At 47.9% G+C, this 20,760-nt stretch overlaps 1 protein-coding gene across 7 annotated transcripts in view; it reads right to left on the bottom strand.

Moving 5' to 3' along the window:
• Positions 1-20,760, bottom strand: part of LOC139228654 (cation channel sperm-associated auxiliary subunit delta-like) — a 362,402-nt gene that overhangs the window by 100,964 nt on the left and 240,678 nt on the right. For all 7 annotated transcript variants that reach the window (XM_070859874.1, XM_070859876.1, XM_070859871.1 and 4 more), the window contains 2 exons: positions 10,325-10,459; positions 6,580-6,766 (listed from right to left, as the gene is read on the bottom strand). In XM_070859874.1, coding sequence (XP_070715975.1) covers positions 6,580-6,766; positions 10,325-10,459 — 322 coding nt within the window. The remainder of the gene's footprint in view (positions 1-6,579; positions 6,767-10,324; positions 10,460-20,760) is intronic.

Here is a 20,760-nt window from a genome sequence, read left to right as displayed (position 1 = left end):
TGCTTCAACCTCGACGGAGTTCGGATGTACTCTGCAAGTTGTTGGAGTTGATATGAACATCTGTAAAAACACCTTGACCATACTGTGACCGATTGGAATTGAAGAGGTGCCTTCGTCAGGACATTCCTTGTTTGTCAGCAATCAGTGGAAGACAGAGAGCTACTGCAATGCGGCCTGTCCTTTCTCACCCTCTCTTGGTGACCAAATACATGCAGCCAAAGGAATGCTCCACTGCATTATGTGCCCAATTTAAGAAGTGACAGACAGATGAGGAGGACCAGACGTTACACCCCCCGCAAGTACAAGGAGAAGCATTCTTACCTCGACTTGCCCGACACCACCTGCCTTCAGAGACTGCGCTTCCACAAAGAGGTTATCACCGAGGTATGCCAGCTACAAGGGCAGATCTGCAGCCTGCCAGCACCATCAGTACTGCACTCTCCATCGAGGTCAATGTCACTGCGGCACTGTCGTTCTACGCCTCGGGATCTTTTCAAGTCACAGCTGGCAACATTTGTGGACTTTCTCAGCATTCCACACATCACTGCATTAGACAGGTCACTGAAGCCCTGTATGCACTCAGGTGGGACTTGATCAGCTTCCCTATGACCAGGGAGGCACAGAGTGAGAGGGCTCTAGGTTTCTCCAGGATTGCAAACTTCCCCAAGGTGCAGGAAGCAATAGACTGTACACACATCGCGATGCGGGCACCTTTTCAGGATGCTGAGGTTTTCAGTAACTGCAAGGGATTCCACTCCCTGAATGCCCAACTGGTTGTCGACCACCAGCAAATTATACTGGCAGTGAATGCTCAATTTCTGGGCAGCATCCATGATGCTCACATCCTGCGTGAGAGCACTGTGTCTGACTTGTTTAACAATGCACCACAAGGTCAATGCTGGATGGTTGGGGACAAAGGATATGGCCTCGCCACCTGACTGATGACCCCCCTGCGTGGCACCCACACCGAGGTCGAGAGGCGAACAACGAGAGCTACAGAGCAACTCGCAATATCGTGGAGAAAACCATTGGAGTGCTGAAGCAACGCTTTAGATGCCTGGACCACTCAGGAAGTGAGCTCCAATACCACCCTGAGCAGATCGCTCAATTTATGGTGGTGTGCTCCATGCTACACAACTTGGCTATCAGGAGGGGACAAGAATTGCCTGATGAGTCTGGCAGTCCACCTCACCAGAGAGAGGAAGAGGAGGACGAGGAGGCGGACGCTGACATCGACCCAAACATTCAGGCTGACGCTGAAGCCATGCTCCCGCCCCTCCCTGTAGACCGCATGAAAGGACCCATGGTGGCATGATAACTGCAAGAGCTTTACGTCAGGAACTCATCAATGATTGCTGTGCCTGAAAGAACATTGGTGTTATTTACAAGGCTGACACACTGCTGGGTATGCAGGTGATACATCAATGGTGGGCATCACCTTGGTGACAGTTAAAGTTTAAGTTGATTGAAGTTAAGTATGATTATACCCTTTGATGTTAAGGATTCACCAGCATGTAATGGTGCAGTCAACTGAGCCATTGTGCTACAAGGTTTTGTTAAATAAAAAACATTTAAACCGAACATTAGTCTGAAATCATCAGTTTTTCTGTACAAACCAACCCTTCCCCCCGCCCCTCCGTTTCTCCTCCCCACCTCTACTCCTTCCCCTTCTGATTCAAAGCCGCCTGGCCGAGGAGGTCCTCAGGCGATGAATTGTTGGAGGGGGGGGGGTGGGGGGGGTGACGGCCGAAATGCTGCTTGGATGGATACAGGAGAGGACAGACCCGAGGTGGGAACATGCTCTGAGCCAGAAGCAAGATGTTGCTGCTGGCTCTGATGTGTGATTGGCAATGGGGGTGTGGCATCTTGGGGTGCAGTGTGGCGCTCCGGGATCACTGGGAGCTCGCTGCCACCGGTGTTCCTGGCTACCAGCTCCAGGGCTTCCTCCATCCCTTCCATGTTATATCTTATTTGTTGGACAAAAACTCGGTACCAATTGTGTTCTTGGTGCTTAGTAGGCTTTTTGCTACTGCTGAATCTCCGTCGTGCCTCCCACAATAGCCAGACAAGCATACACTACAGCCACACATGCTTCCAGTGCCTCTCGTCTCCCTCTCTCTCTGTCTCCTCTTCTGCACATGTCATGATGAACCTTGACCTCCTGAATCGCGGGAATCGAGCGTTGCCATGCCATTGCTAAGGACAGCCACACTTTACGGCAGAAAGTCAAAAAAATTTAATGTTACCACTCATTTGATATCGATCGCGATAATGCCCATTTTCAAAAATGAAAACTAGGGGCTAGAACCTCCACTTTTGAGCTTATCGCCCAGAAATGGGCGTTATTTCCGGCATGGGCATTGATAAAGGGGTTTCAGATCACCAGCTTCTCGCCCATTCTCAAAACACCTAGTTTACATTCTTCTGTCAGACTCATCAGGCAATTCTTGTCCCCTCCTGATAGCCAAGTTTTGCAGCATGGAGCACACCACCACGAATTGAGCTACCTGCTCAGGGTGGTATTGAAGCTCACCTCCTGAGCGGTCCAGGCATCTAAAGCGCTGCTTCAGCACTCCAATGGTTTTCTCCACGATATTGCGAGTTGCTCTGTGGCTCTTGTTATATCGCCTCTCGGCCTCGGTGTGGGTATCACGCAGGGGGGTCATCAGCCAGGTGGCGAGGCCATATTCTTTGTCACCAAGCATCCAGCATTGACCTTGTGGTGCATTGTTAAACAAGTCAGATACAGTGCTCTCACGCAGGATGTGCACATCATGGATGCTGCCTGGAAATTGAACATTCACTGCCAGTATAATTTGCTGGTGGTTGACAACCAGCTGAACATTCAGGGAGTGGAATCCCTTGCGGTTCCTGAAAGCCTCAGCATCCTGAAAAGGTGCCCACATCGCAATGTGCTTACAGTCTATTGCTCCCTGCGCCTTGGGGAAGTTTGCAATTCTGGAGAAACCTAGAACCCTCTCACTCTGTGCCTCCCTGGTCATAGGGAAGCTGATCAAGTCCCTCCTGAGTGCGAACAGGGCTTCAGTGATCTGTCGAATGCAGCGATGTGTGGCATGCTGAGAAAGTAAGCAAATGTCGCAAGCTGTGGTCTGAAAAGAACCCGAGGCCATAGAACGACAGTGCCGTGGTGACTTTAACCTTGACAGACGGTGCAGTTCTGATGGTGCTGGCAGGCTGCAGGTCTGCCCTAATCAGCTGGCATACCTCAGTGATAACCTCTTTGTGGAAGCGCAGTCTCCGAAGGCAGGTGGTGTCGGGCAAGTCGAGGTAAGAATGCTTCTCCTTGTACTTGCGGGGGGTGTAATGTCTGGTCCTCCTCATCTGTCTGTCTCTTCGTACATTGGTCTCATAATGCAGTGCAGCGTTCCTTCAGCGATGTCGAGTCTGCTGCATGTATTTGGTCACTAAGAGAGGGTGAGAAAGGACAGGCCCCATTGCAGTACCTCTCTTTTTGCTACCAATTGCACACAAACAAGGAATGTCCCGATGAGCACACCTCTTCAATTCCAATCGGTCAGGGTGTGGTCCAGATGTTTTTAGACATGTTCACATCAACTGCAACAATCTGCAGAGTACATCCGAACTCCGCCGACGTTGAAGCACAGCAGCCTTTTAAAGGACGCGACATGTGATCTAGAACATGGCGTCCATAACGCTGTGATTCATTCCGATTAGTTCCACTTTTTGTGGGCGGTCTTTTGAGCGAGCGATATTGTGGGCGATATATGTGCGAGGTGGTGAAACTGACGATGGAAGCTAGTTTGGGCAAATATGCTCTTTACAACAAAAAACAGTGGGCGGGCATTAATATTGAAAATAGGCGTTAATTCCGTGTGGAAAGTAATGCTGGGCGATATTACGGGCGTTGAATTCGCCCATCCTGCTGATTCCGCCCCAAAAAAGTGGCCGGGTGGTAATATTTTTTCTCGGCGTTATGCACCTAGGAAAGTATCACTTGGCGATAAGTTTCCGAAAAATGCCCGCCAGTTTCCATTTTGTGCCAAAATGGACGATATATGGGCGTTATACATCATTTCAGCGGTAAAATGGGTGTTAAGTGGGCGCTAAGCAGACAAAAAATGTGGAGGTTCTAGCCTTGGGTGTTTTGAGAATGGGTGGGAAGCTGGTGATCAGAAAACCCTTTTTTAATGTCCACACCGAAAATAATGCCCATTTTGGGGCGATAAGCACAAAATTGGAGGTTCTAGCCCCATGAGCTTGGTGACAGTTTTGAGGACCTGGTCTTCAAACACTCTTTTCCTCAGGTGGCCGAAGGCTGCACTGGCGCACTGGAGGCGGTGTTGGATCTCATCGTCAATGCCTGGTCTTGTTGATAGGAGCCTCCCAAGATAACGGAAGTCCGACTGCGGCAACTACAGAGAAATCTCACTGCTATCAGCCACTGAGAAAGTCGTCGCTAGAGTCCTCCTTAATCGTCTTCCCCCTGTGGCCGGGGAGCTTCTCCCGGAGTCGCAGTGCGGATTTTGTCCCCTACGGGGCACAACGGACATGATTTTTGCAACGTGACAGCTGCAGTAAAAATGCAGGGAACAGCGCCAGCCCTTATACATGTCCTTCTTCGATCTTACAAAGGCCTTTGACATTGTCAACCGCGAGGGTCTATGGATCGACCTCCTTCATTTCGGTTACCCCCAAAAGTACATCACCATCCTCTGCCTGCTCCACGACGACATGCAGGCCGTGATCCTTACCAATGGATCGGGGTCAAGCAGGGTGGCGTCATCGCCCCAACCTTCTTCTCAATCTTCCTCGCTGCCATGCTCCATTTCACAGTCGACAAGCTCCCCGCTGGAGTGGAACTAAACTACAGAACTAGTGGGAACCTGTTCAATCTTCGCCGTCTCCAGGTCAGATCCAAGACTACCCCGACCTGTGTCGTCGAGCTACAGTATGCAGACAATGCCTGCGTCTGCACGCACACAGAGACTGAACTCCAGGACATAGTCAATGTATTTACTGAGGCGTACAAAATCATGGGCCTTACACTAAACATCAGTAAGACAAAAGTCCTCCACTAGCCTGTCCTTGCCGCACAGCACTGCCCCCCAGTCATCAAGATCCATGGTGTGGCCCTGGACAATGTGGACCACTTCCCTTTTAATTGTAGCTGGTCGAGATTTACACAACTCATAAAACCCAGCCATTACAGCAAGGCAAGAACTGCTGTATCCAGGAAGTAAGTGCCTTTACACCTACATCCAGAATGCAGGGTCCTTGTCTAGCCCACCCACGGCGATCGGAGACCCCCTCATGAGTCCTCCGATCACCTTCCAGGACCTCTCCCACCATGATGCTGAGGCCAACCACGATTCTCCAGTGGCCGGCCCCGATCTTCTTCACCCCCCCCCATTCACCGATCCACCGGAGGTCTTGAGCTTCCTTCTCCCCCCTTCCAGTCCACCAAAGGCCATGATCTTCCTTCTCCTCAACCCCCTCCCCTTCCACCCACCCCCTCAATCTACCGGAAGCTCTGATCTCCCTCCTCACCATCACCAATCTTCCTCCTCCCCCTCCTGATCCACTGGAGGCTGTGATCTTCCTTCTCCTCACTGCACCCCCCCCCACCCCACCCAGCGCCACCAATTCACCGGAGGCCCCGATCTTCCTCCTCCCCACTCCCGATCCACTGGAGGCCGTGATCTTCCTTCTTCTCACCCTCCCCCCCCCCACCACTGATCCAGCAGAGAGAGGCCCCAATCTTCCTCCTCTCCGGACCCATCACCCCCCCCTCCCCCGACCAACTGGAAGCCCCGAACCTCCTCCGCAAGTTGGCTGCCATGTTTCCCACATTACAACAGTGACTACACTCCAAAAGTACTTTATTGGCTGTGAAGCTCTTTGAAATGTCTGGTGGTCATGAAAGGCGCTATATAAATGCATATCTTTCTCACTTTCTTTCTTTCCTCTCTGCCCCCACCAATCCACCAGTGGGCCCGATCTTCCTACTACTCCCCCCATCAATCCACTGGAGGGAGGCCCCAGTATTCCTTCTCCACGCCCCCACCCTCCTCTGATCCACCGGAGGTCCCAATCTTCCTTGTCCCCATCCCAATCCACCAGAGGCCCCAATCTTCATCCCCTCCACCCTCTCGATCCACCGGAGACCCCGATCTTCATCCTCTCCATCCTCCCCCCAATCCACCAGAGGCTCCAATCTTCCTTTTCCCCTCCCCAATCCACCAGAGGCCCTGGTCATCCCCTCTGACCCCCCCCCCCCGATCCACCAGAGGCCCTGATCTTCCTTTTCCCCCGATCCTCCGGAGATCAGCCCCCACCCACTCCCTCCCTCCTTCCTCTGTACAGCCTAGTGCCTCAGGCCTACATACCCAGAGCTTTCCAGCTACTCCATCTGGCTGGCTGAGGGTGGGAAACAGAGGCTTCAGATGTAAATCAGGCCCATTCCGTTCTCCCGGATCAGAGCCCGTGTCGGGGCCCCCGCTTTCTCCATGAAAATCCAGCCCATAGTGTGGGGAGTTACCGTGAAGGTGATGACAATACAAGGAATTCACCACATATAATTTATTTGTAACTCCTTACCTTTGAATTCCAAGCAGTGTGAGGATCAGGTATAGCCTGTTTCTTTAACATAGTGGTCCAATTTTGTGCTTCTGACACACAGTTTATGTCACTCAAATAGAGCTGATAGTTATAATCATGCACTCCGTGCACTTCAAATATTACATATTCCACATCAACGATCTCCACAAACTCATCATTATTCCACCTGAAACATCACAAAACAGGAAATGAATGGACATCAGAGTATCTGGTCAAGACTGTGGGAGAACTCCTTGCTCTTCTTTGAATATTGACATGGGATCTGAGGCAGATGGGGCCTCAGTTTAATATTGGAATGAAAGCATCTTCAACAATGCAGCACAACCTTAGCACAGCATTTGAGTGTCAACCTGAATTACATGTTCAGGTTCTGAAGTAGGGCTTGAATATGGCCTGTTAACTCAGAGCCAAAAGGACTACCAAATGAGCCCAGAGCTAACACATAAATATAACTTTGAAATCTTGCTGCAGAACTTCACATGTTTGGCATATGGAACTCGGTTAATTCAGCTTCTGAAAGGTGCTCATGTTTAGTTTATTCAATATGGGGAAAAAAGGTGGTTGGCATCATTAGAGAGAGAGCGAGAGAGAGAGAGATACAGATTTCATTTAGCAACAGTCGAGGGAGAGAGAGAGAGACAGCCTTAGTCTAGCAACAGCCAGTGTTCACAATCAAAATAGATCTTGGATATGTTTAGAAATGTATGTTTATGATAAAAATGTCTAGAGACTACAAGGGTTATGCTTACCACAGCAAGGTTGTTGATGTATGTTGATAGATTTGTGTCTCTGTACATAGTATGCAGTAGCCAGAGACTACCATATAAGGCAATGCCAGTTCTAGTTTGACAAGAAAACAGTGTATAAATATAAGTTTTTCCTTTGTTCAAGTAGCAAGAGGGGAACGCACGCCTTGATTTGCATGTTCTATGGGTGACGATACTCCACTTGTAAATTGCTTTTAATGTTGAAATTAAAGAATAAAATTATTATAACTATAAGACTGAATTTGTTACTACTCAAGTAAACCATAGAAGGTTGTTTTATAACAACATTGGCAAACCAGCCAGAGAACAATTTTCTTAATTCAGCAAGGACACAGTTTTATATTGCTGGATGTAAATTTATATGGGGCATTATTAAATTTAAATGGGTTTTTCCCCACAGTGACAGAAGGAAACCATGAATTGTCAAATTAATCCCTTAGGCTCTCAAGCAAAGCCATAATGGATTCTCTGTTTCTTTTTCCCTATAAATAGGGGACCACGGTTGCCCGGACCATATCGGGGTTGATGGCATAGCAAGAGATCCAGAAGTTTTAAGAATTTATCTGCATACATCGGCAAACATTGAATGTCGCAGCGTGGTGACAAAACTGGACTTAAGACTTTAACCTATTGTGATCGTTTGTTATTTTCCAAGATACATTGATCAAAGGGGAAGATAAACGACTTGCATCCAAATGCAATTGTTACTTTTGTCATCTTTGTAAAATCATGAAGCCTGGGCATAATTTGTTTGTGAAATTAAAATTGATTAGATAAATTGCTAAGAGTTGCTATTCATGCACTCGGGTAGGGGAAATTTATCTGAAATTTAAGGGGATAATCAAATTTTATTTTTGAAAAGGTCTAGTCTACGTGGTTCCTTCCCAACTATGTATTCAGAAAGTTTTTTGGGGAGATTGTTGTGTTAAAGCTAACTAACATCCCTCATCTTGCTGATTGAATTGCTCTCTGGCATATTTTGGGCAATAAAAAGTCCAAAAAGAGTTTAAGCAGAATGAACAAAAATGTGTTAAAACTTGGACCAACTGGGAACGTTTGATCTATGTTTTAAAGATGTTATGATGATATTGCACTAGACAGTAAAGCTCCTCTGGGACTCATGAATTAAATGGTGAACACTGTATAGAATTAAGTGAGAGAAAGTGAGTGAGGATATAAGATGAAAACATGAAGATTACACCAATTACAATGTTTCTAAAAGTATTGTTCTTAGGTAAATTGGCATAAATCACCTGGGTGAAATCTAGTATTAATGTGAAAGTCAGAGAAGTGTAGTAAATTGATAAGCTTTCTCTTGGAGATGTTTGTGTCATTGCCTATACTAAACAATAACAACACAGCATTTGATAGCCATGAAGGGAGAGATGAGCAAAGATCACCAGATATCCCATGATCATTTGCTAAGATCACCTGAAAGCCCAAGAATGGCTTGGATCAGATGTCACGTGTGGCATGATATTGGGATACCACATGATATTGGGATGTGCATGTGCAAATATAAATGTGTTATGTGTGAAGTAGCTAGCATGTGGGAATGCATGTTGAATTTGCACTGATGAACGGGACTCAGACATGCTCAATTATCGATAACAGCACAACATGAAATGGCTAATGTGGCTCCTGAGAGCGGGACAACTTTTAAATCATGAAAGCACTGACACATACGCCATAGAGAAACCAACTTTGAAATAATTAGGATAGAGTTAAACAACTGTTATCAGCCAGATGGGATTGGTAATAGCACAGAAAATAGCTTTAGGGATTCTGGTCATTGTGTTATGCTGTGTAAGGAAGAAGTAGGGAGTGCATGCCTATGTTCATGTGCTCTATCTGTGATTATACTTTGCTTGTAAATTGCTTTTATGCTGAAGTTAAAGAATAAAATGATTATAACCATAAGTCTGAATTTGTTACTACTCAAGTGAACAACAGAAGGTTGTTTTAAAACAACATTGATCGGGGATAGATTTACAGTACAATATTTCCTTCCTCTAAGGCATCCAGAATAATTGCCATTATTGCTTGCTTTATAACTTCATTCTGAAAAGGGGCATCGATGGCAGTTATGCCCAGTACAAATCTCAGTTTTCCTTCCACAATTGGTGGGCACCACAAGACATTAATTGCATAATTCATCACAACTATGAGATTCTGATTTCGTTTTTTTACGTTACACTTTTTTCAGTTTGATTGGTCCTCAAGTTAGATTATTTTATAGTGGTGCCCTCCTCATGTGTAAATCAGCAGATTTAGTTATACCCAAGAACTTTTAGTAACCCACAGTGAATCCTGAACACTGCATCAACAACATTTTCTAGTCTATAGCCTTGTGTTTCCACCCCCACACCCTCCCACCCAATACTATGATTTTCTCCTTACTTTTGTCCGATGCTTTCTTGAAGGTAGTGACTTACACTGGGGTATGGTTCCACCGATACACATGGCCTTCAATAGGGCTTCCAAATGGCCATTCTTAATGCCTAACCCTAGACAGCTAGCACCATAGACGAATTTACAAAGGAGAGTACAATTTTCAGAAAGGGTCTAGCTTCTGATCAGGGGTGGGAGGATGTCAAATTGTTTCCATACCTAGCCTGGTGACAAGGAGGCTAAATATTGCATTCACACTACCATCCTGACAGGGATTAGCTAAATCTATCTAGAGCAAGTATTGAACCATGGAACCTCCTAGCACTTATGTATGGCTCAATATGACATCAAGTTGTGCATTTACCAGCTGTCTGTTTCTTTTTAATATTTTTAATTTGTGACTTTTACTTTCGTGTTCTTTTACATTGTTTATTACTATTTTCAGACCAACACTTGTTTTAAGGTGAATATTCAATTATAAAATCAGTTAATTTTCCTTTTTAATTTGCTTGACTAACCAACTTGGAATGGCATGCTCCACTAACAAGAAATTCTAAAGAACTTACAGCTGGAGTTCTGGACTCCAAAGAGCTCCGTAATGTGCCACCAATGGGCATCCCCATGCAGCATAGTCGTATGTCACAATTAGGTCTTCTTCTGCTGGAATGCTTTCAAGTAACAAAGATGGATTATATATCTCCCTGAAAAGAATTTAAATCCAAAAAAATCAATGCAGCTGCCAATATAAACAGGGTCAAGGACACATTTAATAGTAAAGAAATTTAACAACAGAAATTTGCAGCCTCTAAGATAATAACAACATGCAACGTAAGATAATAACAACATGTGCCTTTAACGTAGATGTAAGGAAAAAATTGGATGCCACACCAAAGAAGGTGATATTAGGAGGAAGAGGTGGGTTTTAAGGAAGGTCTTAAAGAAGGAAATTGAGGGGGAGAGAAGGAGGGAATAAGGTAGGGAATTCCAGAGCATGGGGCCTAGGCCGTTGAAGGGACGGCCATCAAAGGAGGGGCAAAGGATGGATGCACAAGAGGCTGGCGTCAGAGAAATTGATATTTTTACGTAGGGGTATAGCATTAATGCAACAACAACTTGCATTTATATAGCGCATTTAAAATAAGAAAATGACCCAGACAAAAGTTGACACCGAGCCAAAGGATGATGTATTAGGAGGGGTGATTAAAAGCTTGGTCAATAAGGTAGGTTTTAAGGAGGCTATTAAAGGAGGAGAAAGAGCTGGAGATGCAGAGATGTTTAGGGATGGAGGGGGTGAAATTGACTCTTTTTATAGCCCCGTTAGCTCCTCCAGGGTGCCAATGGGCGCGAGACATTTTTCACCCTGGGGGCACTACCGCCTCCCGGGAAATTAGAAACATAGAAACATAGAAAATAGGTGCAGGAGTAGGCCATTCGGCCCTTCTAGCCTGCACCGCCATTCAATGAGTTCATGGCTGAACATGCAACTTCACTACCCCATTCCTGCTTTCTCACCATACCCCTTGATCCCCCTAGTAGTAAGGACTTCATCTAACTCCTTTTTGAATATATTTAGTGAATTGGCCTCAACAACTTTCTGTGGTAGAGAATTCCACAGGTTCACCACTCTCTGGGTGAAGAAATTCCTCCTCATCTCGGTCCTAAATGGCTTCCCCCTTATCCTTAGACTGTGTCCCCTGGTTCTGGACTTCCCCAACATTGGGAACATTCTTCCTGCATCTAACCTGTCTAACCCCGTCAGAATTTTAAACGTTTCTATGAGGTCCCCTCTCATTCTTCTGAACTCCAGTGAATACAAGCCCAGTTGATCCAGTCTTTCTTGATAGGTCAGTCCCGCCATCCCGGGAATCAGTCTGGTGAACCTTCGCTGCACTCCCTCAATAGCAAGAATGTCCTTCCTCAGGTTAGGAGACCAAAACTGTACACAATACTCCAGGTGTGGCCTCACCAAGGCCCTGTACAATTGTAGCAACACCTTCCTGCCCTTGTATTCAAATCCCCTCGCTATGAAGGCCAACATGCCATTTGCTTTCTTAACCGCCTGCTGTACCTGCATGCCAACCTTCAATGACTGATGTACCATGACACCCAGGTCTCTTTGCACCTCCCCTTTTCCTAATCTGTCACCATTCAGATAATAGTCTGTCTCTCTGTTTTTACCACCAAAGTGGATAACCTCACATTTATCCACATTATACTTCATCTGCCATGCATTTGCCCACTCACCTAACCTATCCAAGTCGCTCTGCAGCCTCGTAGAATCCTCCTTGCAGCTCACACTGCCACCCAACTTAGTGTCATCCGCAAATTTGGAGATACTACATTTAATCCCCTCGTCTAAATCATTAATGTACAGTGTAAACAGCTGGGGCCCCAGCACAGAACCTTGCGGTACCCCACTAGTCACTGCCTGCCATTCTGAAAAGTCCCCATTTACTCCTACTCTTTGCTTCCTGTCGGACAACCAGTTCTCAATCCATGTCAGCACACTACCCCCAATCCCATGTGCTTTAACTTTGCACATTAATCTCTTGTGTGGGACCTTGTCGAAAGCCTTCTGAAAGTCCAAATATACCACATCAACTGGTTCTCCCTTGTCCACTCTACTGGAAACATCCTCAAAAAATTCCAGAAGATTTGTCAAGCATGATTTCCCTTTCACAAATCCATGCTGACTTGGACCTATCATATTGCCTCTTTCCAAATGCACTGCTATGACATCCTTAATAATTGATTCCATCATTTTACCCACTACCGATGTCAGGCTGACCGGTCTGTAATTCCCTGTTTTCTCTCTCCCTCCTTTTTTAAAAAGTGGGGTTACATTGGCTACCCTCCACTCCATAGGAACTGATCCAGAGTCAATGGAATGTTGGAAAATGACTGTCAATGCATCCACTATTTCCAAGGCCACCTCCTTAAGTACTCTGGGATGCAGTCCATCAGGCCCTGGGGATTTATCGGCCTTCAATCCCATCAATTTCCCCAACACAATTTCCCGACTAATAAGGATTTCCCTCAGTTCCTCCTCCTTACTAGACCCTCCGACCCCTTTTATATCCGGAAGGTTGTTTGTGTCCTCCTCAGTGAATACCGAACCAAAGTACTTGTTCAATTGGTCCGCCATTTCTTTGTTCCCCGTTATGACTTCCCCTGATTCTGACTGCAGGGGACCTACGTTTGTCTTTACTAACCTTTTTCTCTTTACATATCTATAGAAACTTTTGCAATCCGTCTTAATGTTCCCTGCAAGTTTCTTCTCGTACTCCATTTTCCCTGCCCTAATCAAACCCTTTGTCCTCCTCTGCTGAGTTCTAAATTTCTCCCAGTCCCCGGGTTCGCTGCTATTTCTGGCCAATTTGTATGCCACTTCCTTGGCTTTAATGCTATCCCTGATTTCCCTTGATAGCCACGGTTGAGCCACCTTCCCTTTTTTATTTTTACGACAGACAGGAATGTACAATTGTTGTAGTTCATCCATGCAGTCTCTAAATGTCTGCCATTGCCCATCCACAGTCAACCCCTTCAGTATCATTCGCCAATCTATCCTAGCCAATTCACGCCTCATACCTTCAAAGTTACCCTTCTTTAAGTTCTGGACCATGGTCTCTGAATTAACTATTTCATTCTCCATCCTAATGCAGAATTCCACCATATTATGGTCACTCTTCCCCAAGGGGCCTCGCACAACGAGATTGCTAATTAATCCTCTCTCATTACACAACACCCAGTCTAAGATGGCCTCCCCCCTAGTTGGTTCCTCGACATATTGGTCTAAAAAACCATCCCTTATGCACTCCAGGAAATCCTCCTCCACCGTATTGCTTCCAGTTTGGTTAACCCAATCTATGTGCATATTAAAGTCACCCATTATAACTGCTGCACCTTTATTGCACGCACCCCTAATTTCATGTTTGATGCCCTCCCCAACATCACGACTACTGTTTGGAGGTCTGTACACAACTCCCACTAACGTTTTTTGTCCTTTGGTATTCTGCAGCTCTACCCTGGGAGATTGCGGAGGCGTTGCTGTGGTGGTGTTGCCATGCCTTGCGGTTAGCGTCCCGGGCCAACACACAACCAGCGATGACATCAGATCCTTCCAGTCTGGAGCAGGCAACATAACTAACATCTCGCAGTTCGCCATCCATCGCTGCATCTGGGAGGTCACAAAGGCTCTGTACTCCCGAAGGTACTTCCTTGTCTTCTCTCTGAACAGAAAGAAGCAGGAGAAGTGCACATGCGACTTTGCCAAGATATCGGGCTTCCACATGGTGCTGGTACCATTGACTGCACACGTGTGCCTTTGCGGGTACTGCATATCAATCCTGAGCAACCACAACCGCAAAGGGCACAACTCATTTAATGTGCAATTGGTTTGTGATCACGCCCAGTGCATTATGATGGTGAATGCCCAGTCTCCTGAGAGCAGTAATGATGCCTTCATCCTGCACTTGTGCTCTGTGCCAGCAATCTTCCAGCCACCATGTCAAACCTGAGGGTGGCTGTTCTGAGACAAGGGCTATCCACTCTACCCCTGGCAAATGTCTCCCTTCCACAACCTTACCACTTGTGGCCAGCAGTCATATGACACCGCGACAACTACAAGAGAAATGCAGGGAACAGCACTAACCCTTGTACATGGCCTTCTTTGACCTCACAAAGGCCTTTGACACTCAACCGTGAGGGACTTTGGAGCTTACTCCTTCCTTTCGGCTGCCCCAAAAGTCTATCACCATCCTCCACCTGTTCCACAACGACATGCAAGCCGTGATCCTGACCAATTGATCCACCACAGACCCAAACCTTGTCTGGATCAGGTCAAGCAGGGCTGCGTCATTGCGCCAAAGCTCTTCTCGATATTCCTCGCTGCAATGCTCCATCTCACTCTCAACAAGTTCCCCGCTGGAGTGGAACTAAACTATAGAAGCAATGGGAACCTGTTCAACCTTCGTCACCTCCAGACTAGATCCAAGGTCGCCCCATTCTCTTCATCGACCGACAGTACGTGGACAACACTTGTGTCTGTGCACATTCAGAGGCCAAACTCCAAACCATCGTCAACATCTTCACTGAGGTGTACAAAAGCACGGGCCTTACCCTAAACATCCGTAAAACAAAGGTCCTTCACCAACCTGACCCCGCCTTACAGCACTGCCCCCCAATCATCGAATGCACGGCGCAGCCTTGGACAACGTATATCATTTTCCATACCTCAGGAGCCTACTATCAGTAAGGGCAGACATCGACGACGAGGTCCAACATCAACGACGAGGTCCAACACCGCCTCCAGTGTGCCAGCGCAGCCTTCGGTCGCCTGAGGAAGAGAGTGTTTGTAGACCAGGATCTCAAATCTGGCACCAAGCTTATGGTCTACAGGGCAGTAGTGATACCCGTCCTCCTATATGGCTCAGAGACATGGACGATATACAGTAGACATCTCAAAGTGCTGGAGAAGTACCACCAGCGCTGCCTCCGCAAGATCCTGCAAATCCTCTGGGCGAATAGATGCACCAACGTCAGTGTTCTCGATCAGGCCAACACCCCCAGCATCGAAGGACTGACCACACTTGACCAGCTCCATTGGGCGGGCCACATCATCTACATAACTGACATGAGACTCCCAAAACAAACGCTCTACTCAGAACTCCTACATGGCAAGCAAGCCCCAGGTTGGCAGAGGAAATGTTTCAAGGACACCCTCAAAGCCTCCTTGACGAAGTGCAACATCCCCACCGGCACCTGGGAATCTCTGGCTCAAGACTGCCCTAAGTGGAGGAAGAGCATCCGGGAGGGTGCTGAGCACCTCAAGTCTCATCGCCGAGAGCATGCAGAAATCAACCACAGACAGCCCAAGGAGCACGCAGAAAACCAGACTACCCACCCACCCTTTCCTTCAATCAATGTCCGTCCCACCTGTGACAGAGACTGTAATTCCCATATTGGACTGTACAGTCACCTGAGAACTCACTTTTAGAGTGGAAGCAAGTCTTCCTCAATTTCGAGGGACTGCCTATGATGATGTTGATGACAGCCAAGCTGCCTTGAGGAACGTCATCGAGCAGTCCATTGGGGTGTTGAAAAAACAGTTCGATTGCTTTGACCGCACGGGGGGAGTCCTCCAGTATACGCCAGAGCGGTTGTCCCATTTCGTAGTCTGCTGCATCATCCACAACTTGGCCATCATGAGGGCGCAGCCTTTGCAACCACAGATTCTGTGACCACCTCAGGAGGAGGAGGAGGAAGAGAAGGAGGAAGAGAAGGAGGAAATGGAGGAGGAAGGCAGGAGGCAGGCAGTAAATCTGCATTCTTGACAGGTTATCCGTGAGCACTTCATCATACTTTGGTTCCAATGAATGAAACCCCAGATCCAAGTTGCTCAACACTTCCCCAAAGTCTCCTCCAATGCAGTAAGGTTGAGCAGACGTGCTTGCCCTGTACCTGTCTGCTGCTGGTCTCGCTGATTGTGAGACACCTTGGCCTGTAAGAGAAAGGGAAGTATGTCAGTGAGTGTGGTGCAATGTGTTTGGGTGATGTGCCTGTCATGGTTGAATAGCTGACATTGTGTGAAAGATGTGGGATGTGGGTGTGAGGCTTGCAGCAGTGGTAAATATGTGGGGGTGAGGTTAAACTATGATTCTCAGGTATGAGTCTTGATTTTTTTTATTCGTTCCGGGATGTGGGCGTCACTGGCAAGGACAGCATTTATTGCCCATTCATAATTGCCCTTGAGCAGGTTGTGGAGAGCTGCCTTCATCAACCACTGCAGTCCTTGTGGTGAAGGTACTCCCACAGTGCTGTTAGGGAAGGAGTTCCAGGATTTTGACCCAGCGACGATGAAGGAACGGTGATTTATTTCCAAATCAGGATGGTGTTGTACTTGGGCAGAAACTTGGAGGTGATGGTGCTCACATGTGTCTACTGGCACTTGCGCCACTTGACCTACCTCATTCCCCAGAACTAGATCTAGCTATGCTTCCTCCCTCATCGGGCTGGAAACATACTGATCAAGAAAGTTCTCCTGAACAAACTTCAGAAATTCTTCCCCTTCTCTGCCCTTTACACTATTACGATCGCAGTCTAAATTAGGATAATTGAAGTCCCCCCATTATTACTACTCTATAGTTCTTGGACCTCTTCGTAATTTCTCTGCAAATTTTCTCCTCCATACCTTTCCCACAATTTAGTGGTGTAAGAATACACCATCTTCTGCTTTATTTTTGATGTAACTGCTTTAACATGGCTGAACTTAAAATTTGACCAAATTCTTACAACCGAGAATATCTTGCGAGGTCAACGGAACTGTTGCAGCTGCGAAAATGTTTATCACAGATAAGAATCCTGGGAAAGTCTGTATTGTTTTCCTAACACAGATGAGACTGCACAGAGGGAGGTTAAAGTAACTGTGACCTCTGTCTTTATTAAGACACGCCAGAGTGAGGAACAAGCCTAAGGGACCGGCTTATATACCGTGCTCCCAAGGGATGCTGGGATCCCTTGGGACTTCAGGGGATGCGCTCCCTGGTGGCGGAACATTGGAGAGCATGCTTTACAGATACACAACATCACTCCCCCACCGCCCCAAAGTCAAAGTGAAAACTATTTACAAGGTGAGGAGGTCGGGAGCCTTTCTTTCCATAGTGGACCGCCTCGGTACAATTGTCTCTTCTGGTGTGTTGGCTGTGCCCTCGCTGGGCTGGCGTGTTGTTGGCCCTGCAGGGCTGCTGGGTGAGCCTGGCCTTGCTGGGCTATTGGGCGCGATGGATTCAATTTCCTGGGCCGGGATGGTGTCGTTGATCCTTTGGGTGTGTGTTGTGGGCTCAAAAAAGGTGGTGTCTGCTGTGGGTTGTTCAAGACAGTCTGTGAACTGCAGCCTCGTTTGGTCCAGGTGCTTTCTGTAAATTTGTGCATTGTCTAATTTGACTATAAACACCCTACTCTCTTCTTTAGCTATCACCGTGCCCGCGATCCACTTGGGACCATGTCCATAGTTTAGCACATGCACTGGGTCATTCAGATCAACTTCCCGTGACACAGTGGCGCGACCATCGTTTACATTTTGTTGCTGCCGCCTGCTCTCTATCTGATCATGCAGGTTGGGGTGAACCAGCGAGAGTCTGGTTTTAAGTGTCCTTTTCATGAGTAGCTCAGCAGGGGGCACCCCTGTGAGCGAGTGGGGTCTCGTGCGGTAGCTGAGCAGTACTCGGGACAGGCGGGTTTGGAGTGAGCCTTCTGTGACTCATTTGAGGCTCTGTTTGATTGTTTGTACTGCCCGCTCTGCCTGCCCATTGGAGGCTGGTTTAAACGGGGCCGAGGTGACATGTTTGATCCCATTGCGGGTCATGAATTCTTTAAATTCGGCACTGATGAAACATGGCCTGTTGTCACTGACCAGTATGTCAGGCAGGCCGTGGGTGGCAAACATGGCCCTCGGGCTTTCAATGGTGTCAGTGGCAGTGCTTCCCGACATTATTTCACATTCAATCCATTTTGAAAAAGCATCCACCACCACCAGGAACATTTTACCGAGAAACGGGCCCGCATAGTCGACATGGATCCTCAACCATGGTCTGAAGGGCCAGGACCACAAACTTAGTGGTGCCTCTCTGGGCGCGTTGCTCAACTGAGCACACACGCTGCATTGTCATACACAGGACTCTAAGTCAGAGTCGATACTGGGCCACCACACGTGGGATCTGGCTAGCGCTTTCATCATTACTATACCCGGGTGTTTTTTACTAGGGACAGCAGAGGATCTTGGCTGGTCCAAGTCCGAATCTGGCGGGCCGTGACAGGTGATTTATTATTTTCAAACGCTTCCATGACCATCAACAAGGCTGCGCCACCATCAACAAGTTTGCAGGCTGCGCCATTTCCAACCCCGTGGTTGCCAATGGTAGCCGACTGAGAGCATCCGCACAGTTCTCGGTGCCTGGCCTGTGGCGGATGGTATAGTTATACGCTGATAGCGCAAGTGCCCACCTTTGTATGCGAGCTGAGGCATTAGTATTTATCCCCTTGTTTTCAGCGAACAGGGCTATGAGGGGCTTGTGATCGGTTTCCAGCTCAAACTTGAGGCCAAACAGCTACTGATGCATTTTCTTTACCCCGAACACACACGCTAATGCCTCTTTCTCAATCATGCTGTAGGCCCTCTCGGCCTTAGACAAGCTCCTGGAGGCTCTTGGCGTTTGTGGGCCGAATGTCGTCCGCCGTGATCTTTCTCTCCAAAAATTCCACTTCTGTTGCCATGAAGACGCATTTCGACCTCTTCAGCCACAGCCCTACACGATCCAGTCACTGGAGGATCTCCTCCAGGTTTTGTAGGTGCTCGACGGTGTCTCGACCCGTGACAAATATGTCGTCCTGAAAAGCCACCGTGCGTGGTACTGACTTGAGTAGGCTCTCCATGTTTCTCTGGAAGATCGCTGCAGCCGACCGAATTCCAAACAGACATCTGTTGTAGATGAACAGTCCCTTGTGCGTGTTGATGCAGGTGAGGCCCTTCGAAGACTCCTCCAGCTCCTGCGTCATGTAGACCGAAGTCAGGTCGAGTTTGGTGAACGTCTTGCCTCCTGCCAGCGTCGCAACTAGGTCGTCTGCCTGAGGTAGCGGGTATTGGTCCTGTAGCGAGAAACAATTAATAGTTACTTTATTATCGCCGCAAATCCTGACCGTGCCATCACTTTTGAGTACTGGAACAAATCGTGCTGGCGCACTCGCTGAATTCCACTGGGGAGATGATGTCCTCACATTGCAGCCTGTCCAGCTCGATTTCCACTCTCTCCCTCATCATGTGAGGTACCACTCGCGCCTTGTGGTTGATGGGTCGTGCCTCTGGGACCAAGTGGATCCGCACCTTCGCCCCGGAAAAGTTCCAATGCCTGTCTCAAAAAGGGAAGGAAATTTAAGAACCTGGGTACATGAGGCCTCATCGACATGTGATAGTGCTCAGATGTCATCCCAGTTCCAGCGGATTTTGCCCAGCCAGCTCCTTCCAAGCAGTGTGGGGCCATCGCCTGGGACAATCCAGAGTGGCAGTTCGTGCACCGTGCCCTCGTAGGTGACCTTGACCATGGCGCTGCCCAGGATAGTGATAAGCTCTTTGGTGTCCCTTCTCAGTTTCGTGTGGATGGGGCTCAGGGCTGGTCTGAGTGCCTTGTGTTATCTCTTGTAAAAAGTTGCGTCCTCAATGGGGGCTGGTCAGCGGTCCCAAGAGAAATGCAAGACGAGATAAAGCCGTTTCACCCTCTTATGGGGCAATCACGTTATCCTGCCAAAAAAAGACAGGGCAAACTTCATACGTGACTTACACAGTGCCCTCCTAGGCAAAGTCATGATGAAGGCTATCGCCAGGTCCCACGTCTGGTGGCCTGGCATTGACTCGGACTTGGAGTCGTGCGTGTGTCAGTGTAACACCTGCTCACAATTGAGCAATGCCCCCAGGGAGGCCCCACTCAGTCTGTGGTCCTGACCCTCAAAACCATGGTCCAGGATCCATGTAGATTATGCGTGCCCCTTTCTAGGAAAAATGTTCTTCGTTGTAGTGGACGCCTACTCTAAGTGGATCGAATGTGTAATAATGGCATCCAGCACGTCCACCGCCACCTTAAAAAGCTTCAGGGCCTGTTCACCACCCATGGCTTGCCCAACATTCTGGTCAGCAACAATGGTCCGTGCTTCACCAGCTCGGAATTCAATGAATTCATGACCCGCAATGACATCAAGCATGTCAGGTCTGCTCCGTTCAAGCCTGCATCCAACGGCCAAGCGGAGCGGGCAGTCCAAACCATAAATCAGAGCTTGAAACGCGTCACGGAAGGCTCCTTACAAACCCGCCTATCCCGGGTGCTGATCAATTACAGGACACGACCCCACTCGCTTACCGGGATCCCCCCAGCGGAGCTACTAATGAAACGTGCACTCAAAACCAGGCTCTCCTTAGTTCACCCTGACCTCAATGATCAGGTGGAAACCAGGCGTT

Source organism: Pristiophorus japonicus, chromosome 18 (genome assembly GCF_044704955.1).
Source record: "Pristiophorus japonicus isolate sPriJap1 chromosome 18, sPriJap1.hap1, whole genome shotgun sequence".
Classification (NCBI taxonomy): domain Eukaryota; kingdom Metazoa; phylum Chordata; class Chondrichthyes; family Pristiophoridae; genus Pristiophorus; species Pristiophorus japonicus.
Note: the sequence above shows the minus strand (reverse complement) of the source record. Positions and strands in the feature narration are given on the sequence as shown.